This window comes from Canis aureus, chromosome 22 (genome assembly GCF_053574225.1).
Source record: "Canis aureus isolate CA01 chromosome 22, VMU_Caureus_v.1.0, whole genome shotgun sequence".
Classification (NCBI taxonomy): Eukaryota; Metazoa; Chordata; class Mammalia; order Carnivora; family Canidae; genus Canis; species Canis aureus.
In genome coordinates, this window is record NC_135632.1 from 18,319,727 (window position 1) to 18,347,039 (window position 27,313).

Here is a 27,313-nt window from a genome sequence, read left to right on the forward strand (position 1 = left end):
GATGAGCCAAATCCTCCAACAGGGAGTGCCGAGTTCTAGAGAAAGGGAGGCTGAGGAGGATGCTTCGGCTGACCCCTCCCTGTCCCATCTTGTCACACACAGTGGAGGTCTCCCATACTGGTCACACTGTGCTTGGCCTCTTTATGTGCCTGCCTGCCTCTTCTAGTCCCAGATCAGCAGAAGCCGTGTCACTTGGGAACTTGTTAGAAATGAAAAATTTTGAATTCTCAGCCCTATCCCACATAAACAGAATCAGAAGTTCTGGGGTGGGATCCAGCAGCCTTCAGGGCATTCTGATTTGCCCACCCTCCAGGGCATTCTGATTTATGCTCAAGTTGGAGAACCACCATCAGATTAGTGGCTCTCTGCATCTGGCTGCACATTAAGAATCATGAAGGTCACTTGTTACTCTTCGAGAACCACACCAGCGCCCCCCCCCCCCCCCGCCCGAATCAGAACATATAGGGGGTAGGTTCCAGGTTCAGTAGTATTTAAAACTCCTGGTGGGGTGCCTGGGTGGCTCAGTTGGTTAAGTGCCGACTCTTGATTTCTGCTCAGGTCATGATCTCATTCTCTCCATGAGATGGAGCCCCCCTTTGGGCTTTGTGGAGAGCCTACTAGAGGTTCTCTGTCTCCCTCTGCCCCTCTCCCCGCTTGTACTTTCTCTTTCTAAAATAAGTAAAAATATATAAAATATATATATATATATATATATATATATATATATATATATGTTTTTTTTTTTTGTTTTCTTTTTAAAGCTCCTGGTGATTCCAATGTGTAGTCAAGGTTGGGGCTCATGCCCCAGTGTAGACTTGATGGAGGAGAATCAACCTGGTAGAGGGAGGCTTGTGAAAACACAGATTTCTGGGCTCCACATCCATGTTGTTTCAGTTGGGTTGGAGTGGGAGCTGAATATCTGCATTTCTTAGAGACTTTAATTATTTATTTGAGAGAGAGAGAACACGAGTGGGGGGAGGGGCAAAGGGAGGGGAAGAAGCAGGCTCTCTACTGAGCAGGGAGCCCGCCATGGGGCTTGATCCCAGGACGTTGAGATCATGACTTGAGTCGAAGGCAGATACTTAACCAACTGAGCCACTTAGGTGCCCTTGAAAATCCTCATCTCTAATATGTGGTGATGCTGAAGCTCACACTTTGAGAACCATTGCTCTAATACAATTGGTTCTCAGGCTTGGCTGTTTGTTAGAAGATCTGGAGAGTTTTAAAAATAAATATTGAAGCCTAGGGCCCACTTTCAGATTCTGGTATAATTAGTTTGGGTTGGAGCCTAGAGATTCGAATATGCTGCCAGGGTACCACCCTGGAATGTGAGCTCCTTGAGGGTTTTCTTCTATGTCCCCATTACCCAGTACTGGCCTGTTCATACTCCATATTACTTGTCAGAAAATGTCTATTGAGTGAATCAAAGGGCTGGTTCAGCTCTAAGGGCAGTGTGCTCATCTTCCCTCCCACCCCCTGCCTCACACTGGCCCTGAAAAGCACTTCTGGGAGGACTTCTGTGACTCACCTTGGAAGGCCCCTTTGTAGCAGTTACCGTATTTTATTGTAATTGCTTATGTTGTTATCCTCTGGGTCAGTATTTCTTGCAGAATGGCCTGTGGTTCACCTTCAACTATAATCATTTAGGCAAGCTAAAAGGCAGATTCCAGAGCCCTTCCCTAGACCTATGGAATCAGACATTCTGGAGGGTGGGGCCAGGGAATGTGCATTTTTTTACTCATGTGGTTCTGATATACTACAGTTGGAGGGTGAATCTCTGATCTCTATAGGCAGTAAACTTGAAGGGAGTTTATGGTGTCTATCCCGTCCAGCATTTTATCCCCTGGATGGGAACAGAACCTGGTATAGCAGTAGGATGAGGGCATTGGCTGGGGTCAGGATTACACTGGAGCGGGAAGCAACCAGGGCTAGGAATCTATTTAGCCAAGATATGGAGATAGCCTAAGCATTCATTGATGGATGAATGGATAATGAGGTTGAGGTAGATATATATACAGTGGAATATTTGCCATAAAAGGAGGGAAATCCTGCCATTTATGACAACATGGATGGACCTGGAGGTCATTATGTTAAATGAAATAAGTCAGAAAGAGAAAGGCAAATGCTGTTTAATCTTCCTTATATGAGAACCTAAACAAACAAACCAAAAACCAAACTCATAGAAAAAAAGAATCATAATTTGTGGTTACTAGAGGTGGGGAGTAGAGGGAAAGGATTGGAGGAAGGTGGTCAAAAGGTATAAACTTCCAGTGGGAGGTGAAATGAGTACTAGGGATACCAGGGACGTGATGACGGTGCTGACAGGCCACTGTGAGGTGTACAGGAAAGCTGTCAAGAGAGTAGACCCCAAGAGTTTCCGTCACAAGGGGAAAATTGTTTTTCCTTTTTTCTTTTGTATCTATGTGAGAGGGTGGATGCTAACTAAACTTACTGTGATAATAATCTCAGAATATATTTAAGTCATTACGTTGTACACCTGAAACCTACACACTGCTGTATGTCAATTATGTCTCAATAAAACTGGGCAGTGGGAGGGATGGAGCTTGAGAATGACCTGCTGCCAGGACTCAAGATCAAGTCAGAAGCCCAAAAGTTCTGAGTTAACTGGGGCAGAACTGAGCCCAGATCTTGGAGGTCCAGACTGGCAGGGGCTGGGAATCCTGCAGGTGTGTAGGCAGTCAGAAGTAGTGGTATCCAGCCGCAGAAACACCCCAGCTTCTGAGATGGACACTCAGGTGGGGTCAGTGGCCCTGGGCTCGCTGGCCAGAGACCGGGGTCATGGGCTAGTGAGGGACAGGCAGGTGCAGCGGGGCTTTGGGAATGGAGATTTTGGGCATCCAGGCTGACCTTGGTGATTGTTGTGTGCTGCAGATCTGAAGAACTCCCGAGGTGACCAGCAGAAGATGCTGGCATCTCTGAGGCCAGACCCCACCCTGCTGAAGGTCAGGTCAATCCTGGAGAAAACCCTGGAAAAGAAGCTGGAAATCATGGGGATAGCGAAAGTAAGCCCCCGGGGCACTGTTTGTAAGGGCTGCTACCTACCGTTTAGATACAGTGTTCTTAACCTGACAAATGCTTGATTGCTCTTAACAGTGTAGGCTCATTCATCATATTTGTTTCATTTGGGGCACCTTTCTTGTCCGGGAATATAAGCCACACAGCTTTTCCTCATCTCATGGCAGTGCTGTGGCCTCTCTTCTCTGTTTCCGGTGGTTTCTTGGGTTGTCACCCTGCGCCCTGACCTCTCTGTGCTCTCCACTCATTGGCTGCTTTCTTCTGTGCCTGTTTCTGACAGAGGGGATTTAATTGGCTCAGTCTACCCCCTGGAAGGGTCCCCTGGATGAGGTGTCCGTCATCAGTGGCACACGTGGCCACTCAGCAAGTGCCTGTGGGTGAGGCAGACACTGAAAGTTACATCTGGTACAAATTGGTATTTGGATGCCATTGTTTCCCCATGCTAGGGTTTAACCAGAGCGTGCATTTTATCATTAAACACACTGATGAAATATATTATTAAATGGAAACGTCAATATTTGACTGCTTTCAACTACCATTCCATCCAACTTTGGCCCTGTGATCCCTGTGATCAGATTGGATTAAAACATTTCTTTCTAACCTTGAATGAATCCTCTTGGGCTCTGGGTGGATGCCAAAAGCCAGACAACTTCCACTAGGTCTCAGAAAGTTACTCGGCTTTTGTTTCTTGCAGTTGATTTTTCAAATGTTCTCAGCCATGGAGAATAACATGCATAGCACAGCGATAGTGTCTGAGGTACAAAAAGGAGCAAGCTGTGGTCTCCTTGCTCATATGCAGTCGGGTGGTGGAAAGGCGGCCCCATCTAAGCTCTGTGAGCCATGATGTCACTGGAGTTGCATGTAGTCCCTTTGCATCATCCTGCCATGCATGTTTTGATGAGGCTCCCAGACCCTAAAGCACCACACTTACTACAGTCCACCCTGCTCTGATGCTCACCCTGTCCTCTCCCAGAAAGCCCCCGGTGCTGATCACAGTGCCTCCTAGGCCAACAGCAGATATGAGAGGCTTAGGCTCCCCCTTAGAAAACAGGGGCTTCTGTCTCCAAAAGGGAACTTCTGTCTTTTTTAGAATAAAAAGAGAATCTCCACTAAAACTCTCCAGCAACTCAAGCCCTTCCTGAGATTCCAGCAGGTGCAGAACACACAGAAATATTCTGAATTTCTGAGTCTGAGGGTACAGTTTGACAAAGAAGTCACAAGCAAAGCGAAGAAGAAACAGAAAAAAGAAAGGACCCTGAGATTCCAGCTGGACACCAAGGCTCCAGGTGAGCTGGTGAAAGGGCTTGCTTGGGGGCTGTGACCAGGAGGACCCAGGCTTGTTTGCACACAAGGAGGGTGGACTCCCTGCCCCAGCAGGGCATTGCTGTAAGGGTCACCCGGGGAAGGTGGAGGAGAGCCAGAGGTAGAGCCTGTGGTCAGTCCTGAGCTTGCTGCCCCATTTAGCAGCTTAGCTCTGTGCTGCTTTCTTGCTTTGACCACAAGTTAAATTTCCCTCCAACAGAGAATAGCCCACTTAGTTTGTGGCTCTGAAGCGGGGCATTGGCAGTGCTGGGAGGAGCCCCAAGGCCTGAGAGAGCTGGGGCTGCAGGTAGAGGCAGATGCGGATCAGATGAAAAGTGTGCTAGGTGTGAGAGGCTGGGTGAGTTCTGCCCACCGAAACATCCTCAGAGCTTGGGCCTGGTTTCCTAGGCCAGATCACAGCAACTGCTTTGTCCCTGGGCATTGTGACAAGGAAAGGCCCAGTTGGTTCTTGGGGAGGATTCAGGGTGTGGCTGAGGATCCTCTAGTCTCTTTCCTCAAGGAACTGAGAAAGCAAGGGAGCTTGTGTTCCTAGGACGAGAGTCCTCCCCCCATTTCTAGCGGATTCCCAGATCTACCAGGCTGCTGAAATTGGGGGCTTTAGGGAGGGCTTCAGGGGGTCTGAAGCTCTTCATGCAGGACGATGCTCTAGCTCCTTCCCCTCCTATGTGGCCAGAGGGACACACTGATTCTCTGATCTCCTCATATCCAGGGAGACCCAAACTGAACTCTCCATGCTAAGGAATTTTCGAGAGTGTAGACCACGTTCTCTGGGGATATGAGAGATGATTTTAGTTGGTACAGAGACCACTCATTTTAAAATCTACTGAGGCTGATCTGTGCCAAGCCTTGTCACCTCAGCTGGGAAACCAGAGGGGACAAGGAGGCGTGATGAGGCCAAGCACAGGGGCAGGGTGGGGCGGGGTGTAGGCTTAGGGGAGAGAGGAGGTGGGAGACAAGGAGGAGGAACAAAGGCATCCTCTGAGGATAGGCTTCCCAAAGAGGAAGGGTACCTTGTTCCACCAGGGGCCCCTCCCATGCAGCCCTTGCTCCTGTGGTCAGAAAGCCTGGAGTGAGAGCCACCCACTGGGCTGTCTCCACTTCCCGGGTCCTGGAGCCCTACCTTCTACAGGGTGGGTCCTGGAAGTGTGAGATGAGTGCCGTGTGTTCACAGCATTTTCTAGATTTCTCTTTCCAGCCTATGCCCACATGCTCCTTTCCTAGGTCCCGTAAGTGTTGTGTGAACGGGCACCTCTGATCTTGCTTAGATAGTGTTGCTTTTGTTCTGGGCAAAAGCTGTGGAATGAGACCGGCCCATGAGTGGCATGAGTCCTAGATTTGGGGTGGCCCATGACCTGGGTTTGCACCTACCCCTTCCTTCCGTGGAACTGTGGGTGTCGATTGAGTGCCTGGATCTCTCGCAGCCTCGGGAGAGGAAGGAGAAGGACACTCTCCTAAGGGCTCTGGGCTCGGTGGGTGCTGTCGTCCGTGTGCAGTAGTTAGCTGTCCTTACTTTGCTCAGCCAGTTGGTCTGCTTTCCCCTTCCCTCCGGCCTGCCCGTCCTAGGAGATCCACTTCTGTGTCAGTGCATTATCTGAGAGCAGTGTATTCCAGATGCTTTCTATCTTGAACCACAGTCAGAAACAGGTTTTACCCAGTGACAGCCCAGCACGTGCGTTTCACGGGGACAGTGGAACAGTACTTACTCACCCTGACCCCTGCAACGCACATCCCTTTCCATAAAAAAAAAAAAAGAAAAAAGAAAGAAGAAAAAAGCTGATCCCGGATCCCCCTGCCTCCCATCCTGCCCTAATGGGACTTGATGCCATTCAGAAAAAGGAGGGTCTGCGGGCCTGCCTTTAGCACTCCTGCCACCCACAAGTTTGGGGGGACTTGGTGGCTCTGGATGCCCATGTGGTCGTGTGTCGCCCTCTGGTGGCAGCATGGCCTTCCTGCAGGTGGCCTGCACTGCTGGCTGCAGGCCCAGTGGGTAGAGAAGGGTAGGTGCTGTTGGTGAGGCCAGCCCCTTGGTCGTCGGCTCTGGGAGGGCTCAGCTGCGGACCAGCTGGGCCCCTCTTCAGACCTGCCGACTCCTGTGGGACTCCTGGAGTGATGACATGACCCTGGAACACCAGCTTCTCTCCTGGTCTCTCTTGGAGGACCGCGGGTGGGTCCCAAGGCCCGAGTCTGGCAGGCGGCAGGATGCCTGGGGGTGGGGGCAATGATTATATTGGCTGTGGTTATTACGGTACAGAGTGGTAGAGTGACTTGTCCATTTCTAGCATTCTGGAACCTCCCTTCAGGCTCGAGGGCCCACATGGTCATGCCCTGGAACTTATTCCTATCTCTGTTTCTAGTAAAAAGGCAGCAGAGCCCAAAGGTCATCAAAGAGGCCCAGCCAAAGCCAAAGCCCAAGACCCGTCCTGTGGCATTGGCATCCAGGCGGGCAGAGGTACCCGTGAAAACTCGTCAGAGCCTCAAAGGCCATGGCCCCGGCTTGGCTCAGGTACCTGCCCCAATTCTACATCAGAGAGCACACGGACACTTCGGCTCCCCTGCGTCCCAGAGGCCTGGGCTAAGGTGAGTCCCACACTGTGCACTCGCAGCCTCAGGCAGCCCTGCTCCAGAGACAGGTGAGGGACCGAGACAGAAGTGAACATGAGGGGCTCAGGTGGGGTCCATCCCAAGCTCTCATGAAGAGACCGAGTCCTTGGCTCTCAGCCAGGACAAACCTACCCTTTCCTTCCCCATCTCTTCCTTGAGTCTTAGCTACTAGTCGGGTAGGGTTCGGTCCTCATCTTCTAGCAGCGTTGCTGGTGTGGCTGCTGTACTCCAGGGTGACTCTTGGCTGTCACCTGTGCCCAAAGAAGGAGCAGGGCTGGCTGAAGGGGCAAAGCAAACCCACTTGCAAGTGGCAAGGTATGGCTTCTAAAGTTTTTCTGGTCCATATAGCCTTCATTTCTTCCCCTCTGTGACAGTACGTCCCCATTCAGTTTGGAAGAGGACTCAGAAGGAAATTCTGAGGAGCGGACATTTCTCCAGCCCCAACAAGATACTTACAGGAAGAGGCCCCAGTCACGGGCTAGCTGGGGCTACTCTGACATTGAGAGTTTGAAGGAGAGTCCCCAACCCCCTGACAAGAGCTCAGGTGGGCTGGCTTCCTCAGGTGAGTGAGCTGAGCTCTCCAGCTCAGATTTCTCTAGTTCTGGAAATACCCGATAATCTTCTTTGGGTTTTCTGATTTGGCAACTCATTGTGACTTGGAGAGAATGACCTTTTGTCCCAGTAGACATTTTCCTGGGATTGCGGAGTTATCAGAAGAAAGAATCTGAGTGAGGTTTATTTTGCCCCTTGTTTTGTCACATGGAATCCACCAGAACCAGAGCTTTGGAGAAGTAGTGATAGCAACCAGGTGGGACGATAGGGTGGCAGGGTGTTGGAAGCAGGAGTCAGGAGTCCTCTGATACAGTCTGAGCTCTGTCGTTTGCTACCTGCTTGTGCTTGAGTGAGGGGTTTTGGTTCCTTTGCTGTAAAATGAGGTGTCAGGACAAGACAATTAATCAGGGGTGAGGAACACAGCGCCTGACACAAAGTAGCCCTTAACGAGCCATTCTTTCTTTCTTGAAAAGATTTTACTTATTTATTTGAGAGAGGGGGCATGGGTGTGTGAATGAGTGAGCAGAGAAAGGGGCAGGGGAAGAGGAAGAGAGAATCTCAAGCAGACTCCTTGCTGAGCCCAGAGTCCGACTCGGGACTCGATCTCACAATCCTGAGTTCATGACCTGAGCCAAAATCAAGAGTCGGATGCTGAACTAACTGAGCCTCCCAGGTGTCCTTTAACAAGCAATTCTTGAACGAATCAATGAACCTAGGGCTGTTGTAGCACCAGACGTCTGCTCAGACCCTCTGACATTTGAATCTTATGAGGTGGTGGTTGGCGCCCTGCTTCCTGGGCGTTCCTGAGGTCTGGCTATCACCGTGGTTTAGCAGGTTGCCAGGAGTCTATTGATAATCTATGTCCCTGCTTAGCCCCCCCTTCCTTTTTTCTTTTTTTTTTAAGATTGATTTATTTATTCATGAGAGACACACAGAGAGAGTGAGAGAGAGAGAGAGAGAGAGGCAGAGACACAGGCAGAGAGAGGAGCAGGCTCCATGCAGGGAGCCCGACTCGGGACTCGATCACGGGTGTCCAGGATCAGGCCCTGGGCTGAAGGCGGCGCTAAACGGCTGAGCCACCCCGGCTGCCCGCCCCTTTCCCGCATAGAGTTTGCAGAAACCCCTCTGGCCCTCGGTCCCTCTGTGATGATTTCTATTTACAACATTTCTCTTCTTCTCAGTGAAGATGTTGAAGGAGGCTGTATTTGCTCGTTAGTCTTGCTTTTCACATACCAGCTGAGTGGAGGTCCTGCCTCCGCCACCCAGCGAGAGGGAAGCACGGCTTCCTAAGCCTCTGTGCGAGCCACGTTGTTAGGTGCAGCTATATGTGTAGGATGGTCGCAGCCTCTTTTCATTGGTACACGTTGTACACGGCTCTGTGTTTCACTAGGGCCAGGGAACCTGGTGCCTGAAGTAGCCCTGTGCCCACTGTCGCCCATGTTGATGGGAAGTGGGGACTGCAGAGCTGGCCTCCTTCCCCACACGTCTGACCAGAGGACCAGGGCAGCGGTGGCTGCTGCTTGGATCCACGTCTGGCCTGGGGCGGGTGCTGGGAGGGGAGGCCTGTTAGAAGGGTGCAGCCACTTCCTAGGCAGTTCCTGTCACCCACCTCCTCCCTGGTGGCCTTGTTCTCTGCCCAGGGCTGGGCAGCAAGAAGGCAGAGCCCCGACCTGCTGGTGCCAGGTCTGGGTGAGGAGCAGGACAAGGCAAGAACTTTAGGGTGGTCAGGTGGAGAGAGCCCTCGCGGGGGGCTGGCTCTCGGGGCTGGGGAAGGTGAACACGTGGCCATGGTTGTGAGAGAACACCTGTGTGTGGTGGCATGGGTGGCCTCGGCAGCAGGACAAGGCAAGAACATTTTCTAGATCTCTCTTTCCAGCCTATGCCCACATGCTCCTTTCCTAGGTCCCGTAAGTGTTGTGTGAACGGGCACCTCTGATCTTGCTTAGATAGTGTTGCTTTTGTTCTGGGCCAAAGCTGTGGAATGAGACCGGCCCATGAGTGGCAAGAGTCCTAGGTTTGGGGAGGCCCATGACCTGGGTTTGCACCTACCCCTTCCTTCCGTGGAACTGTGGGTGTCGATTGAGTGCCTGGATCTCTCGCAGCCTCGGGAGAGGAAGGAGAAGGACACTCTCCTAAGGGCTCTGGGCTCGGTGGGTGCTGTCGTCCGTGTGCAGTAGTTAGCTGTCCTTACTTTGCTCAGCCAGTTGGTCTGCTTTCCCCTTCCCTCCGGCCTGCCCGTCCTAGGAGATCCACTTCTGTGTCAGTGCATTATCTGAGAGCAGTGTATTCCAGATGCTTTCTATCTTGAACCACAGTCAGAAACAGGTTTTACCCAGTGACAGCCCAGCACGTGCGTTTCACGGGGACAGTGGAACAGTACTTACTTACCCTGACCCCTGCAACGCAGGTCCCTTTCCATAAAAAAAAAAAAAAAGAATAAAGAAAAAAGAAAAAGCTGATCCCGGATCCCCCTGCCTCCCATCCTGCCCTAATGGGACTTGATGCCATTCAGAAAAAGGAGGGTCTGCGGGCCTGCCTTTAGCACTCCTGCCACCCACAAGTTTGGGGGGACTTGGTGGCTCTGGATGCCCATGTGGTCGTGTGTCGCCCTCTGGTGGCAGCATGGCCTTCCTGCAGGTGGCCTGCACTGCTGGCTGCAGGCCCAGTGGGTAGAGAGGGTAGGTGCTGTTGGTGAGGCCAGCCCCTTGGTCGTCGGCTCTGGGAGGGCTCAGCTGCGGACCAGCTGGGCCCCTCTTCAGACCTGCCGACTCCTGTGGGACTCCTGGAGTGATGACATGACCCTGGAACACCAGCTTCTCTCCTGGTCTCTCTTGGAGGACCGCGGGTGGGTCCCAAGGCCCGAGTCTGGCAGGCGGCAGGATGCCTGGGGGTGGGGGCAATGATTATATTGGCTGTGGTTATTACGGTACAGAGTGGTAGAGTGACTTGTCCATTTCTAGCATTCTGGAACCTCCCTTCAGGCTCGAGGGCCCACATGGTCATGCCCTGGAACTTATTCCTATCTCTGTTTCTAGTAAAAAGGCAGCAGAGCCCAAAGGTCATCAAAGAGGCCCAGCCAAAGCCAAAGCCCAAGACCCGTCCTGTGGCATTGGCATCCAGGCGGGCAGAGGTACCCGTGAAAACTCGTCAGAGCCTCAAAGGCCATGGCCCCGGCTTGGCTCAGGTACCTGCCCCAATTCTACATCAGAGAGCACATGGACACTTCGGCTCCCCTGCGTCCCAGAGGCCTGGGCTAAGGTGAGTCCCACACTGTGCACTCGCAGCCTCAGGCAGCCCTGCTCCAGAGACAGGTGAGGGACCGAGACAGAAGTGAACATGAGGGGCTCAGGTGGGGTCCATCCCAAGCTCTCATGAAGAGACCGAGTCCTTGGCTCTCAGCCAGGACAAACCTACCCTTTCCTTCCCCATCTCTTCCTTGAGTCTTAGCTACTAGTCGGGTAGGGTTCGGTCCTCATCTTCTAGCAGCGTTGCTGGTGTGGCTGCTGTACTCCAGGGTGACTCTTGGCTGTCACCTGTGCCCAAAGAAGGAGCAGGGCTGGCTGAAGGGGCAAAGCAAACCCACTTGCAAGTGGCAAGGTATGGCTTCTAAAGTTTTTCTGGTCCATATAGCCTTCATTTCTTCCCCTCTGTGACAGTACGTCCCCATTCAGTTTGGAAGAGGACTCAGAAGGAAATTCTGAGGAGCGGACATTTCTCCAGCCCCAACAAGATACTTACAGGAAGAGGCCCCAGTCACGGGCTGGCTGGGAATGCTCTGACATTGAGAGTTTGAAGGAGAGTCCCCAACCCCCTGACAAGAGCTCAGGTGGGCTGGCTTCCTCAGGTGAGTGAGCTGAGCTCTCCACTGATTTCTCTAGTTCTGGAAATACCCTATAATCTTCTTTGGGTTTTCTGATTGGCAACCATTGGGACTTGGAGAGAATGACCTTTTGTCCCAGTAGACATTTTCCTGGGATTGTGGAGATATCAGGAGAAAGAATCTGAGTGAGGTTTATTTTGCCCCTTGTTTTGTCACATGGAATCCACCAGAACCAGAGCTTTGGAGAAGTACTGATAGCAACCAGGTGGGACGATAGGGTGGCAGGGTGTTGGAAGCAGGAGTCAGGAGTCCTCTGATACAGTCTGAGCTCTGTCGTTTGCTACCTGCTTGTGCTTGAGTGAGGGGTTTTGGTTCCTTTGCTGTAAAATGAGGTGTCAGGACAAGACAATTAATCAGGGGTGAGGAACACAGCGCCTGACACAAAGTAGCCCTTAACGAACCATTCTTTCTTTCTTGAAAAGATTTTACTTATTTATTTGAGAGAGGGGGCATGGGTGTGTGAATGAGTGAGCAGAGAAAGGGGCAGGGGAAGAGGAAGAGAGAATCTCAAGCAGACTCCTTGCTGAGCCCAGAGTCCGACTCGGGACTCGATCTCACAATCCTGAGTTCATGACCTGAGCCAAAATCAAGAGTCGGATGCTGAACTAACTGAGCCTCCCAGGTGTCCTTTAACAAGCAATTCTTGAACGAATCAATGAACCTAGGGCTGTTGTAGCACCAGACGTCTGCTCAGACCCTCTGACATTTGAATCTTATGAGGTGGTGGTTGGCGCCCCGCTTCCTGGGCGTTCCTGAGGTCTGGCTATCACCGTGGTTTAGCAGGTTGCCAGGAGTCTATTGATAATCTATGTCCCTGCTTAGCCCCCCCTTCCTTTTTTCTTTTTTTTTTAAGATTGATTTATTTATTCATGAGAGACACACAGAGAGAGTGAGAGAGAGAGAGAGAGAGAGAGGCAGAGACACAGGCAGAGAGAGGAGCAGGCTCCATGCAGGGAGCCCGACTCGGGACTCGATCACGGGTGTCCAGGATCAGGCCCTGGGCTGAAGGCGGCGCTAAACGGCTGAGCCACCCCGGCTGCCCGCCCCTTTCCCGCATAGAGTTTGCAGAAACCCCTCTGGCCCTCGGTCCCTCTGTGATGATTTCTATTTACAACATTTCTCTTCTTCTCAGTGAAGATGTTGAAGGAGGCTGTATTTGCTCGTTAGTCTTGCTTTTCACATACCAGCTGAGTGGAGGTCCTGCCTCCGCCACCCAGCGAGAGGGAAGCACGGCTTCCTAAGCCTCTGTGCGAGCCACGTTGTTAGGTGCAGCTATATGTGTAGGATGGTCGCAGCCTCTTTTCATTGGTACACGTTGTACACGGCTCTGTTTTTCACTAGGGCCAGGGAACCTGGTGCCTGAAGTAGCCCTGTGCCCACTGTCGCCCATGTTGATGGGAAGTGGGGACTGCAGAGCTGGCCTCCTTCCCCACACGTCTGACCAGAGGACCAGGGCAGCGGTGGCTGCTGCTTGGATCCACGTCTGGCCTGGGGCGGGTGCTGGGAGGGGAGGCCTGTTAGAAGGGTGCAGCCACTTCCTAGGCAGTTCCTGTCACCCACCTCCTCCCTGGTGGCCTTGTTCTCTGCCCAGGGCTGGGCAGCAAGAAGGCAGAGCCCCGACCTGCTGGTGCCAGGTCTGGGTGAGGAGCAGGACAAGGCAAGAACTTTAGGGTGGTCAGGTGGAGAGAGCCCTCGCGGGGGGCTGGCTCTCGGGGCTGGGGAAGGTGAACACGTGGCCATGGTTGTGAGAGAACACCTGTGTGTGGTGGCATGGGTGTCCTCGGCAGCAGGACAAGGCAAGAACATTTTCTAGATCTCTCTTTCCAGCCTATGCCCACATGCTCCTTTCCTAGGTCCCGTAAGTGTTGTGTGAACGGGCACCTCTGATCTTGCTTAGATAGTGTTGCTTTTGTTCTGGGCCAAAGCTGTGGAATGAGACCGGCCCATGAGTGGCATGAGTCCTAGATTTGGGGTGGCCCATGACCTGGGTTTGCACCTACCCCTTCCTTCCGTGGAACTGTGGGTGTCGATTGAGTGCCTGGATCTCTCGCAGCCTCGGGAGAGGAAGGAGAAGGACACTCTCCTAAGGGCTCTGGGCTCGGTGGGTGCTGTCGTCCGTGTGCAGTAGTTAGCTGTCCTTACTTTGCTCAGCCAGTTGGTCTGCTTTCCCCTTCCCTCCGGCCTGCCCGTCCTAGGAGATCCACTTCTGTGTCAGTGCATTATCTGAGAGCAGTGTATTCCAGATGCTTTCTATCTTGAACCACAGTCAGAAACAGGTTTTACCCAGCCCAGCACGTGCGTTTCACGGGGACAGTGGAACAGTACTTACTTACCCTGACCCCTGCAACGCAGGTCTCTTTCCATAAAAAAAAAAAAAGAAAAAAGAAAAAAGCTGATCCCGGATCCCCCTGCCTCCCATCCTGCCCTAAGGGGACTTGATGCCATTCAGAAAAAGGAGGGTCTGCGGGCCTGCCTTTAGCACTCCTGCCACCCACAAGTTTGGGGGGACTTGGTGGCTCTGGATGCCCATGTGGTCGTGTGTCGCCCTCTGGTGGCAGCATGGCCTTCCTGCAGGTGGCCTGCACTGCTGGCTGCAGGCCCAGTGGGTAGAGAGGGTAGGTGCTGTTGGTGAGGCCAGCCCCTTGGTCGTCGGCTCTGGGAGGGCTCAGCTGCGGACCAGCTGGGCCCCTCTTCAGACCTGCCGACTCCTGTGGGACTCCTGGAGTGATGACATGACCCTGGAACACCAGCTTCTCTCCTGGTCTCTCTTGGAGGACCGCGGGTGGGTCCCAAGGCCCGAGTCTGGCAGGCGGCAGGATGCCTGGGGGTGGGGGCAATGATTATATTGGCTGTGGTTATTATGGTACAGAGTGATAGAGTGACTTGTCCATTTCTAGCATTCTGGAACCTCCCTTCAGGCTCGAGGGCCCACATGGTCATGCCCTGGAACTTATTCCTATCTGTGTTTCTAGTAAAAAGGCAGCGGGGCCCCAAGGTCATCAAAGAGGCCCAGCCAAAGCCAAAGCCCAAGACCCGTCCTTTGGAATTGCCATCCATGGTAACAGAGGTACCCATGGAAACTCTTCAGAGCCCTGGCCTGGCTCAGGTACCTGCCCCAATTCTACATCAGAGAGCACACGGACACTTCGGCTCCCCTGCGTCCCAGAGGCCTGGGCTAAGGTGAGTCCCACACTGTGCACTCGCAGCCTCAGGCAGCCCTGCTCCAGAGACAGGTGAGGGACCGAGACAGAAGTGAACATGAGGGGCTCAGGTGGGGTCCATCCGAAGCTCTCATGAAGACCGAGTCCTTGGCTCTCAGCCAGGACAAACCTACCCTTTCCTTCCCCATCTCTTCCTTGAGCCTTAGTTACTGGTCGGGAAGGGTTCGGTCCTCATCTTCTAGCAGCGTTGCTGGTGTGGCTGCTGTACTCCAGGGTGACTCTTGGCTGTCACCTGTGCCCAAAGAAGGAGCAGGGCTGGCTGAAGGGGCAAAGCAAACCCACTTGCAAGTGGCAAGGTATGGCTTTTAAAGTTTTTCTGGTCCATATAGCCTTCATTTCTTCCCCTCTGTGACAGTACGTCCCCATTCAGTTTGGAAGAGGACTCAGAAGGAAATTCTGAGGAGCGGACATTTCTCCAGCCCCTACAAGATACTTACAGGAAGAGGCCCCAGTCACGGGCTGGCTGGGAATGCTCTGACATTGAGAGTTTGAAGGAGAGTCCCCAACCCCCTGACAAGAGCTCAGGTGGGCTGGCTTCCTCAGGTGAGTGAGCTGAGCTCTCCAGCTCAGATTTCTCTAGTTCTCAAAATACCCGATAATCTTCTTTGGGTTTTCTGATTTGGCAACTCATTGTGACTTGGAGAGAATGACCTTTTGTCCCAGTAGACATTTTCCTGGGATTGCGGAGATATCAGAAGAAAGAATCTGAGTGAGGTTTATTTTGCCCCTTGTTTTGTCACATGGAATCCACCAGAACCAGAGCTTTGGAGAAGTAGTGATAGCAACCAGGTGGGACGATAGGGTGGCAGGGTGTTGGAAGCAGGAGTCAGGAGTCCTCTGATACAGTCTGAGCTCTGTCGTTTGCTACCTGCTTGTGCTTGAGTGAGGGGTTTTGGTTCCTTTGCTGTAAAATGAGGTGTCAGGACAAGACAATTAATCAGGGGTGAGGAACACAGCGCCTGACACAAAGTAGCCCTTAACGAGCCATTCTTTCTTTCTTGAAAAGATTTTACTTATTTATTTGAGAGAGGGGGCATGGGTGTGTGAATGAGTGAGCAGAGAAAGGGGCAGGGGAAGAGGAAGAGAGAATCTCAAGCAGACTCCTTGCTGAGCCCAGAGTCCGACTCGGGACTCGATCTCACAATCCTGAGTTCATGACCTGAGCCAAAATCAAGAGTCGGATGCTGAACTAACTGAGCCTCCCAGGTGTCCTTTAACAAGCAATTCTTGAACGAATCAATGAACCTAGGGCTGTTGTAGCACCAGACGTCTGCTCAGACCCTCTGACATTTGAATCTTATGAGGTGGTGGTTGGCGCCCCGCTTCCTGGGCGTTCCTGAGGTCTGGCTATCACCGTGGTTTAGCAGGTTGCCAGGAGTCTATTGATAATCTATGTCCCTGCTTAGCCCCCCCTTCCTTTTTTCTTTTTTTTTAAGATTGATTTATTTATTCATGAGAGACACACAGAGAGAGTGAGAGAGAGAGAGAGAGAGAGGCAGAGACACAGGCAGAGAGAGGAGCAGGCTCCATGCAGGGAGCCCGACTTGGGACTCGATCACGGGTGTCCAGGATCAGGCCCTGGGCTGAAGGCGGCGCTAAACGGCTGAGCCACCCCGGCTGCCCGCCCCTTTCCCGCATAGAGTTTGCAGAAACCCCTCTGGCCCTCGGTCCCTCTGTGATGATTTCTATTTACAACATTTCTCTTCTTCTCAGTGAAGATGTTGAAGGAGGCTGTATTTGCTCGTTAGTCTTGCTTTTCACATACCAGCTGAGTGGAGGTCCTGCCTCCGCCACCCAGCGAGAGGGAAGCACGGCTTCCTAAGCCTCTGTGCGAGCCACGTTGTTAGGTGCAGCTATATGTGTAGGATGGTCGCAGCCTCTTTTCATTGGTACACGTTGTACACGGCTCTGTGTTTCACTAGGGCCAGGGAACCTGGTGCCTGAAGTAGCCCTGTGCCCACTGTCGCCCATGTTGATGGGAAGTGGGGACTGCAGAGCTGGCCTCCTTCCCCACACGTCTGACCAGAGGACCAGGGCAGCGGTGGCTGCTGCTTGGATCCACGTCTGGCCTGGGGCGGGTGCTGGGAGGGGAGGCCTGTTAGAAGGGTGCAGCCACTTCCTAGGCAGTTCCTGTCACCCACCTCCTCCCTGGTGGCCTTGTTCTCTGCCCAGGGCTGGGCAGCAAGAAGGCAGAGCCCCGACCTGCTGGTGCCAGGTCTGGGTGAGGAGCAGGACAAGGCAAGAATTTTAGGGTGGTCAGGTGGAGAGAGCCCTCGCGGGGGGCTGGCTCTCGGGGCTGGGGAAGGTGAACACGTGGCCATGGTTGTGAGAGAACACCTGTGTGTGGTGGCATGGGTGGCCTCGGCAGCAGGACAAGGCAAGAACATTTTCTAGATCTCTCTTTCCAGCCTATGCCCACATGCTCCTTTCCTAGGTCCCGTAAGTGTTGTGTGAACGGGCACCTCTGATCTTGCTTAGATAGTGTTGCTTTTGTTCTGGGCCAAAGCTGTGGAATGAGACCGGCCCATGAGTGGCAAGAGTCCTAGGTTTGGGGAGGCCCATGACCTGGGTTTGCACCTACCCCTTCCTTCCGTGGAACTGTGGGTGTCGATTGAGTGCCTGGATCTCTTGTAGCCTCGGGAGAGGAAGGAGAAGGACACTCTCCTAAGGGCTCTGGGCTCGGTGGGTGCTGTCGTCCGTGTGCAGTAGTTAGCTGTCCTTACTTTGCTCAGCCAGTTGGTCTGCTTTCCCCTTCCCTCCGGCCTGCCCGTCCTAGGAGATCCACTTCTGTGGCAGTGCATTATCTGAGAGCAGTGTATTCCAGATGCTTTCTATCTTGAACCACAGTCAGAAACAGGTTTTACCGAGTGACAGCCCAGCATGTGCGTTTCACGGGGACAGTGGAACAGTACTTACTTACCCTGACCCCTGCAACGCAGGTCTCTTTCCATAAAAAAAAAAAAAGAAAAAAGAAAAAAGCTGATCCCGGATCCCCCTGACTCCCATCCTGCCCTAATGGGACTTGATGCCATTCAGAAAAAGGAGGGTCTGCGGGCCTGCCTTTAGCACTCCTGCCACCCACAAGTTTGGAGGGACTTGGTGGCTCTGGATGCCCATGTGGTCGTGTGTCGCCCTCTGGTGGCAGCATGGCCTTCCTGCAGGTGGCCTGCACTGCTGGCTGCAGGCCCAGTGGGTAGAGAGGGTAGGTGCTGTTGGTGAGGCCAGCCCCTTGGTCGTCGGCTCTGGGAGGGCTCAGCTGCGGACCAGCTGGGCCCCTCTTCAGACCTGCCGACTCCTGTGGGACTCCTGGAGTGATGACATGACCCTGGAACACCAGCTTCTCTCCTGGTCTCTCTTGGAGGACCGCGGGTGGGTCCCAAGGCCCGAGTCTGGCAGGCGGCAGGATGCCTGGGGGTAGGGGCAATGATTATATTGGCTGTGGTTATTATGGTACAGAGTGATAGAGTGACTTGTCCATTTCTAGCATTCTGGAACCTCCCTTCAGGCTCGAGGGCCCACATGGTCATGCCCTGGAACTTATTCCTATCTCTGTTTCTAGTAAAAAGGCAGCGGGGCCCCAAGGTCATCAAAGAGGCCCAGCCAAAGCCAAAGCCCAAGACCCGTCCTGTGGAATTGCCATCCATGGTAACAGAGGTACCCATGGAAACTCTTCAGAGCCCTGGCCTGGCTCAGGTACCTGCCCCAATTCTACATCAGAGAGCACACGGACACTTCGGCTCCCCTGCGTCCCAGAGGCCTGGGCTAAGGTGAGTCCCACACTGTGCACTCGCAGCCTCAGGCAGCCCTGCTCCAGAGACAGGTGAGGGACCGAGACAGAAGTGAACATGAGGGGCTCAGGTGGGGTCCATCCCAAGCTCTCATGAAGACCGAGTCCTTGGCTCTCAGCCAGGACAAACCTACCCTTTCCTTCCCCATCTCTTCCTTGAGCCTTAGTTACTGGTCGGGAAGGGTTCGGTCTTCATCTTCTAGCAGCGTTGCTGGTGTGGCTGCTGTACTCCAGGGTGACTCTTGGCTGTCACCTGTGCCCAAAGAAGGAGCAGGGCTGGCTGAAGGGGCAAAGCAAACCCACTTGCAAGTGGCAAGGTATGGCTTCTAAAGTTTTTCTGGTCCATATAGCCTTCATTTCTTCCCCTCTGTGACAGTACGTCCCCATTCAGTTTGGAAGAGGACTCAGAAGGAAATTCTGAGGAGCGGACATTTCTCCAGCCCCAACAAGATACTTACAGGAAGAGGCCCCAGTCACGGGCTGGCTGGGAATGCTCTGACATTGAGAGTTTGAAGGAGAGTCCCCAACCCCCTGACAAGAGCTCAGGTGGGCTGGCTTCCTCAGGTGAGTGAGCTGAGCTCTCCACTGATTTCTCTAGTTCTGGAAATACCCTATAATCTTCTTTGGGTTTTCTGATTGGCAACCATTGGGACTTGGAGAGAATGACCTTTTGTCCCAGTAGACATTTTCCTGGGATTGCGGAGATATCAGGAGAAAGAATCTGAGTGAGGTTTATTTTGCCCCTTGTTTTGTCACATGGAATCCACCAGAACCAGAGCTTTGGAGAAGTAGTGATAGCAACCAGGTGGGACGATAGGGTGGCAGGGTGTTGGAAGCAGGAGTCAGGAGTCCTCTGATACAGTCTGAGCTCTGTCGTTTGCTACCTGCTTGTGCTTGAGTGAGGGGTTTTGGTTCCTTTGCTGTAAAATGAGGTGTCAGGACAAGACAATTAATCAGGGGTGAGGAACACAGCGCCTGACACAAAGTAGCCCTTAACGAACCATTCTTTCTTTCTTGAAAAGATTTTACTTATTTATTTGAGAGAGGGGGCATGGGTGTGTGAATGAGTGAGCAGAGAAAGGGGCAGGGGAAGAGGAAGAGAGAATCTCAAGCAGACTCCTTGCTGAGCCCAGAGTCCGACTCGGGACTCGATCTCACAATCCTGAGTTCATGACCTGAGCCAAAATCAAGAGTCGGATGCTGAACTAACTGAGCCTCCCAGGTGTCCTTTAACAAGCAATTCTTGAACGAATCAATGAACCTAGGGCTGTTGTAGCACCAGACGTCTGCTCAGACCCTCTGACATTTGAATCTTATGAGGTGGTGGTTGGCGCCCTGCTTCCTGGGCGTTCCTGAGGTCTGGCTATCACCGTGGTTTAGCAGGTTGCCAGGAGTCTATTGATAATCTATGTCCCTGCTTAGCCCCCCCTTCCTTTTTTCTTTTTTTTTAAGATTGATTTATTTATTCATGAGAGACACACACAGAGAGTGAGAGAGAGAGAGAGAGAGAGGCAGAGACACAGGCAGAGAGAGGAGCAGGCTCCATGCAGGGAGCCCGACTCGGGACTCGATCACGGGTGTCCAGGATCAGGCCCTGGGCTGAAGGCGGCGCTAAACGGCTGAGCCACCCCGGCTGCCCGCCCCTTTCCCGCATAGAGTTTGCAGAAACCCCTCTGGCCCTCGGTCCCTCTGTGATGATTTCTATTTACAACATTTCTCTTCTTCTCAGTGAAGATGTTGAAGGAGGCTGTATTTGCTCGTTAGTCTTGCTTTTCACATACCAGCTGAGGTGAGGTCCTGCCTCCGCCACCCAGCGAGAGGGAAGCACGGCTTCCTAAGCCTCTGTGCGAGCCACGTTGTTAGGTGCAGCTATATGTGTAGGATGGTCGCAGCCTCTTTTCATTGGTACACGTTGTACACGGCTCTGTGTTTCACTAGGGCCAGGGAACCTGGTGCCTGAAGTAGCCCTGTGCCCACTGTCGCCCATGTTGATGGGAAGTGGGGACTGCAGAGCTGGCCTCCTTCCCCACACGTCTGACCAGAGGACCAGGGCAGCGGTGGCTGCTGCTTGGATCCACGTCTGGCCTGGGGCGGGTGCTGGGAGGGGAGGCCTGTTAGAAGGGTGCAGCCACTTCCTAGGCAGTTCCTGTCACCCACCTCCTCCCTGGTGGCCTTGTTCTCTGCCCAGGGCTGGGCAGCAAGAAGGCAGAGCCCCGACCTGCTGGTGCCAGGTCTGGGTGAGGAGCAGGACAAGGCAAGAACTTTAGGGTGGTCAGGTGGAGAGAGCCCTCGCGGGGGGCTGGCTCTCGGGGCTGGGGAAGGTGAACACGTGGCCATGGTTGTGAGAGAACACCTGTGTGTGGTGGCATGGGTGGCCTCGGCAGCAGGACAAGGCAAGAACATTTTCTAGATCTCTCTTTCCAGCCTATGCCCACATGCTCCTTTCCTAGGTCCCGTAAGTGTTGTGTGAACGGGCACCTCTGATCTTGCTTAGATAGTGTTGCTTTTGTTCTGGGCCAAAGCTGTGGAATGAGACCGGCCCATGAGTGGCAAGAGTCCTAGGTTTGGGGAGGCCCATGACCTGGGTTTGCACCTACCCCTTCCTTCCGTGGAACTGTGGGTGTCGATTGAGTGCCTGGATCTCTCGCAGCCTCGGGAGAGGAAGGAGAAGGACACTCTCCTAAGGGCTCTGGGCTCGGTGGGTGCTGTCGTCCGTGTGCAGTAGTTAGCTGTCCTTACTTTGCTCAGCCAGTTGGTCTGCTTTCCCCTTCCCTCCGGCCTGCCCGTCCTAGGAGATCCACTTCTGTGTCAGTGCATTATCTGAGAGCAGTGTATTCCAGATGCTTTCTATCTTGAACCACAGTCAGAAACAGGTTTTACCCAGTGACAGCCCAGCACGTGCGTTTCACGGGGACAGTGGAACAGTACTTACTTACCCTGACCCCTGCAACGCAGGTCCCTTTCCATAAAAAAAAAAAAAAGAATAAAGAAAAAAGAAAAAGCTTATCCCGGATCCCCCTGCCTCCCATCCTGCCCTAATGGGACTTGATGCCATTCAGAAAAAGGAGGGTCTGCGGGCCTGCCTTTAGCACTCCTGCCACCCACAAGTTTGGGGGGACTTGGTGGCTCTGGATGCCCATGTGGTCGTGTGTCGCCCTCTGGTGGCAGCATGGCCTTCCTGCAGGTGGCCTGCACTGCTGGCTGCAGGCCCAGTGGGTAGAGAGGGTAGGTGCTGTTGGTGAGGCCAGCCCCTTGGTCGTCGGCTCTGGGAGGGCTCAGCTGCGGACCAGCTGGGCCCCTCTTCAGACCTGCCGACTCCTGTGGGACTCCTGGAGTGATGACATGACCCTGGAACACCAGCTTCTCTCCTGGTCTCTCTTGGAGGACCGCGGGTGGGTCCCAAGGCCCGAGTCTGGCAGGCGGCAGGATGCCTGGGGGTGGGGGCAATGATTATATTGGCTGTGGTTATTACGGTACAGAGTGGTAGAGTGACTTGTCCATTTCTAGCATTCTGGAACCTCCCTTCAGGCTCGAGGGCCCACATGGTCATGCCCTGGAACTCATTCCTGTCTGTGTTTCTAGTAAAAAGGCAGCGGGGCCCCAAGGTCATCAAAGAGGCCCAGCCAAAGCCAAAGCCCAAGACCCGTCCTGTGGAATTGCCATCCATGGTAACAGAGGTACCCATGGAAACTCTTCAGAGCCCTGGCCTGGCTCAGGTACCTGCCCCAATTCTACATCAGAGAGCACACGGACACTTCGGCTCCCCTGCGTCCCAGAGGCCTGGGCTAAGGTGAGTCCCACACTGTGCACTCGCAGCCTCAGGCAGCCCTGCTCCAGAGACAGGTGAGGGACCGAGACAGAAGTGAACATGAGGGGCTCAGGTGGGGTCCATCCCAAGCTCTCATGAAGACCGAGTCCTTGGCTCTCAGCCAGGACAAACCTACCCTTTCCTTCCCCATCTCTTCCTTGAGCCTTAGTTACTGGTCGGGAAGGGTTCGGTCCTCATCTTCTAGCAGCGTTGCTGGTGTGGCTGCTGTACTCCAGGGTGACTCTTGGCTGTCACCTGTGCCCAAAGAAGGAGCAGGGCTGGCTGAAGGGGCAAAGCAAACCCACTTGCAAGTGGCAAGGTATGGCTTTTAAAGTTTTTCTGGTCCATATAGCCTTCATTTCTTCCCCTCTGTGACAGTACGTCCCCATTCAGTTTGGAAGAGGACTCAGAAGGAAATTCTGAGGAGCGGACATTTCTCCAGCCCCTACAAGATACTTACAGGAAGAGGCCCCAGTCACGGGCTGGCTGGGAATGCTCTGACATTGAGAGTTTGAAGGAGAGTCCCCAACCCCCTGACAAGAGCTCAGGTGGGCTGGCTTCCTCAGGTGAGTGAGCTGAGCTCTCCAGCTCAGATTTCTCTAGTTCTGGAAATACCCTATAATCTTTATTGGGTTTTCTGATTTGGGAACCATTGTGACTTGGAGAGAATGACCTTTTGTCCCAGTAGACATTTTCCTGGGATTGCGGAGATATCAGGAGAAAGAATCTGAGTGAGGTTTATTTTGCCCCTTGTTTTGTCACATGGAATCCACCAGAACCAGAGCTTTGGAGAAGTAGTGATAGCAACCAGGTGGGACGATAGGGTGGCCGGGTGTTGGAAGCAGGAGTCAGGAGTCCTCTGATACAGTCTGAGCTCTGTCGTTTGCTACCTGCTTGTGCTTGAGTGAGGGGTTTTGGTTCCTTTGCTGTAAAATGAGGTGTCAGGACAAGACAATTAATCAGGGGTGAGGAACACAGCGCCTGACACAAAGTAGCCCTTAATGAACAATTCTTTCTTTCTTGAAAAGATTTTACTTATTTATTTGAGAGAGGGGGCATGGGTGTGTGAATGAGTGAGCAGAGAAAGGGGCAGGGGAAGAGGAAGAGAGAATCTCAAGCAGACTCCTTGCTGAGCCCAGAGTCCGACTCGGGACTCGATCTCACAATCCTGAGTTCATGACCTGAGCCAAAATCAAGAGTCGGATGCTGAACTAACCGAGCCTCCCAGGTGTCCTTTAACAAGCAATTCTTGAACGAATCAATGAACCTAGGGCTGTTGTAGCACCAGACGTCTGCTCAGACCCTCTGACATTTGAATCTTATGAGGTGGTGGTTGGCGCCCTGCTTCCTGGGCGTTCCTGAGGTCTGGCTATCACCGTGGTTTAGCAGGTTGCCAGGAGTCTATTGATAATCTATGTCCCTGCTTAGCCCCCCCTTCCTTTTTTCTTTTTTTGTAAGATTGATTTATTTATTCATGAGAGACACACAGAGAGAGTGAGAGAGAGAGAGAGAGAGAGGCAGAGACACAGGCAGAGAGAGGAGCAGGCTCCATGCAGGGAGCCCGACTCGGGACTCGATCACGGGTGTCCAGGATCAGGCCCTGGGCTGAAGGCGGCGCTAAACGGCTGAGCCACCCCGGCTGCCCGCCCCCTTTCCCGCATAGAGTTTGCAGAAACCCCTCTGGCCCTCGGTCCCTCTGTGATGATTTCTATTTACAACATTTCTCTTCTTCTCAGTGAAGATGTTGAAGGAGGCTGTATTTGCTCGTTAGTCTTGCTTTTCACATACCAGCTGAGTGGAGGTCCTGCCTCCGCCACCCAGCGAGAGGGAAGCACGGCTTCCTAAGCCTCTGTGCGAGCCACGTTGTTAGGTGCAGCTATATGTGTAGGATGGTCGCAGCCTCTTTTCATTGGTACACGTTGTACACGGCTCTGTTTTTCACTAGGGCCAGGGAACCTGGTGCCTGAAGTAGCCCTGTGCCCACTGTCGCCCATGTTGATGGGAAGTGGGGACTGCAGAGCTGGCCTCCTTCCCCACACGTCTGACCAGAGGACCAGGGCAGCGGTGGCTGCTGCTTGGATCCACGTCTGGCCTGGGGCGGGTGCTGGGAGGGGAGGCCTGTTAGAAGGGTGCAGCCACTTCCTAGGCAGTTCCTGTCACCCACCTCCTCCCTGGTGGCCTTGTTCTCTGCCCAGGGCTGGGCAGCAAGAAGGCAGAGCCCCGACCTGCTGGTGCCAGGTCTGGGTGAGGAGCAGGACAAGGCAAGAACTTTAGGGTGGTCAGGTGGAGAGAGCCCTCGTGGGGGGCTGGCTCTCGGGGCTGGGGAAGGTGAACACGTGGCCATGGTTGTGAGAACACCTGTGTGGTGGCATGTAGGCCTCGGCAGAAGCCCGATAGGCTCAGTACCACTTCTGTGACTTGGTTAAAGCTACAGCCTTGATCTCACTCCTACTTCCACTCAACAAATTCAAATAAACAAGCTGGCTGAGTGCAAAAAAAAAAAAAAAAAAGAAAAAGAAAAAAAAAATCTCTCTGTCCTTGCTCTTCTTTTCATTCTTTGTGGCTGCCTTTCCTTCTTCCTTTGACCTTTCTCCACACTCCCTCTATCCACACCAGAGCCTAGTCATGATGTATGAAGATGAGGCATTCATTCTCTGATATAGTCCCTCCGGTTGCTTTCTTTTCTTTTCTTTTTTTTTTTTAATTTTTTATTTATTTATGATAGTCATAGAGAGAGAGGGGGGGGGCAGAGACATAGGCAGAGGGAGAAGCAGGCTCCATGTACCGGGAGCCCGACGTGGGATTCGATCCCGAGTCTTCAGGATCGCGCCCTGGGCCAAAGGCAGGCGCCAAACCGCTGCCCCACCCAGGGATCCCCCCCTCCGGTGCTTTCCAGAAACACTCGTGCAGTCAATAGCCAAAAACTTTGAGCAAGAGCTAGAGGTTCCAGTGAAGAAGCCTGATGGAGGGATCAAGCTGTTCTTGAAGTCCAAACGTGGGCCCCAGAGCGCTGCTGTGCCAGAAACGAAGCTTCAGGTACGGTGTAGGGCTCTCGGAGGTTGCCATGCCATTTCCAACAGAGCCAACTCCAAGTTTAGGGGTCCTGGGGCTGGGGTCTAGTGAGTGTCAGCCTTGGCCCTAATGAGCCATTGCAGGTGACCTCACTGTCTCTTACATTCGGGAGAAAAAGCATAGGATGTTCCCATCAAAGCCCAGGTGGCTTCAGTGCCCAGGGAACTGTAGTCCGGGGTAGCCTGGGCCCTTGGCCCACTCTGGGCTCTCCTGTTGGCTGCAGGCCATACCCTTTCCAGACGAGGCTTGTTGGTGCTCTGGAGCTGCCTTGCTCATCCTCTAGTCAGGGTGTTTACTGGCCCCGGAGAAGCTGTCTGAGAGGAGGTTGGGTTGGGGGGCACTGTAGCCCCTGCTGCACTCAGCTCAGTAATTCAGAAAAGTCAGGGCTCTGGGATTTTAGCTCCATCAATGTGGAGAATTTAAAAATCTGTACAACGTTTACATTATAAGAACAACCTGATTTGCCCTAAGCCTTTCCAAAGAGCCTGCTTTGGTTTGGCCAGTGACATTTCAGGAGGGTTTGAAATCACTCTGACTCCAGGCCTCTGAATCAGGTCTTCAAAGACAGGGAGAGGTGAGAAAGCAGGAGAAGATGTATCTCCCTTCTGCTTCTTCTAGACCTGTATCTTGCCGTCATGTCTATCGAGCATTTTCATCCTCTTGTCAAAATGCATTTTCTTTTTTTCCTTATCTCTCCGCAGCTTTCTGATGATGAGAGTGACTTGTCTTCCTTGATAGAATTCTTCAAGACCCGGGGCCAGAAAGAAGAAATGAAGCCACTGGAGATGTTTAGCACCAGCCCTTGGAGCCCTATGTGACCCAGGGTCCCTGGCTGGTGATCCTGCCTCAGAGCCTCGCTGAGGCTAGCTTAGGGCTCCCCCAAGAGAAGAGGCTGCTGGGCCTCTTGTCTTCACCAGTAACCAAGAAGTCTTCTCCTTTGCAGAGAAGCACAGCAGAAGGTAGATAGAATTTCTTCCCTCCTGCCTATGAGGGATCCTGTTCCAGAGCCCCAGGGGTGCCTGGCTGGGTGCCCCTGGGTCCCTTGGCTTGAGGAAAGTTTATAATGAGCAGTTTCCTTTCCCGACCTCCATGTGCACTCCAGACTGAAGGACCCACTTGATCTTTAGTCCCTGGCATTTTGTAAATCTGTGGGAACACTGTATAGATGAGTCTTACAGTATATGGTGTCCTTTTGGGGACACATGCCTCAGTCATTTACTGAATGCTTGCTCTGTGCCAGGACCTTCAGCCTCTCCCTGCCAAATTGGGGGGCTGTCAGAGGTGACTCTGACTGGAATGGAAGTACTTGGTAATCGTCTAGTCACAGAGATTAGGGTGTTATGGGAGCGTAGCATGGACTACCCAGTGCAGCCAGGGATGATCTTACACAGACTCTAAGACCTGATGTCTGGCTATGCTTCCGCATGGGCAGGAGGGAAGGAGAGCCACCTAGCTGGGGCCTCCTGCTTAAGGGACCACACATTTAATGTTTGATATTATTTCCAAAATTAGATTATATATGCAACCATATGTATTTTTTTAATGTGAAAAGCACTTATTTATTATATGTGATCATTGAAATATAGCACAAAGGTTTTAACTTGTGTGTATTCATTATTTTGGGGGCTCCAGCGGGGGCACAATGAGGCGAAGCAAGCTGCACCTCTGTGGTATCAGGTGAGGTCCGTGGGATGCAGTTGCCAAGATGGAGTTAGGTGGGCCAGGGGTTTGTTGGGCTGAAGGCGGAGGAAGCAGGATGGGCAGGGGGAGCCCTCAGAGAGCAGTGCAGGTCCTACCCCGTGAGAGGAGAAGGAGCCCCCAGATTGCCTTGCAGGGCTGACATCTCTGCCAACCTGGTGGGAGCTGCAGAGCGGGGAGTCCCCACTGGGCAGAAAGGGCCAGGCCCCAGTGCCCCCACCTGTCAGCCCACTTCATCCCTCAGAAGTTTTTTTTTGCCTAAAGGGAGACCCAGCCTAGTGACTCCAAGCCTCACAGAGAGGAGCCTCAGTCTGTCTGCATGTTCGTTGTGCAGC

At 53.0% G+C, this 27,313-nt stretch overlaps 1 protein-coding gene across 10 annotated transcripts in view; it reads left to right on the forward strand.

Annotated features, from left to right (window-relative positions):
• DZIP1L (DAZ interacting zinc finger protein 1 like) overlaps nucleotides 1-26,880 on the forward strand; it is a 65,090-nt gene extending 38,210 nt beyond the window's left edge. For 6 of the 10 annotated variants that reach the window (XM_077865003.1, XM_077865004.1, XM_077865001.1 and 3 more), the window contains 14 exons: nucleotides 2,893-3,023; nucleotides 4,127-4,322; nucleotides 6,639-6,936; nucleotides 7,335-7,522; nucleotides 10,473-10,770; nucleotides 11,169-11,356; nucleotides 14,290-14,572; nucleotides 14,969-15,156; nucleotides 18,173-18,380; nucleotides 18,777-18,964; nucleotides 21,983-22,190; nucleotides 22,587-22,774; nucleotides 25,105-25,244; nucleotides 25,982-26,880. In XM_077865003.1, coding sequence (XP_077721129.1) covers nucleotides 2,893-3,023; nucleotides 4,127-4,322; nucleotides 6,639-6,936; nucleotides 7,335-7,522; nucleotides 10,473-10,770; nucleotides 11,169-11,356; nucleotides 14,290-14,572; nucleotides 14,969-15,156; nucleotides 18,173-18,380; nucleotides 18,777-18,964; nucleotides 21,983-22,190; nucleotides 22,587-22,774; nucleotides 25,105-25,244; nucleotides 25,982-26,098 — 2,819 coding nt within the window. In that variant the 3' untranslated portion in view covers nucleotides 26,099-26,880. The remainder of the gene's footprint in view (nucleotides 1-2,892; nucleotides 3,024-4,126; nucleotides 4,323-6,638; nucleotides 6,937-7,334; nucleotides 7,523-10,472; nucleotides 10,771-11,168; nucleotides 11,357-14,289; nucleotides 14,573-14,968; nucleotides 15,157-18,172; nucleotides 18,381-18,776; nucleotides 18,965-21,982; nucleotides 22,191-22,586; nucleotides 22,775-25,104; nucleotides 25,245-25,981) is intronic. The other 4 variants (XM_077865007.1, XM_077865009.1, XM_077865008.1 and 1 more) reach the window with 4 other exon arrangements.
• Nucleotides 26,881-27,313: the final 433 nt, after the last annotated feature.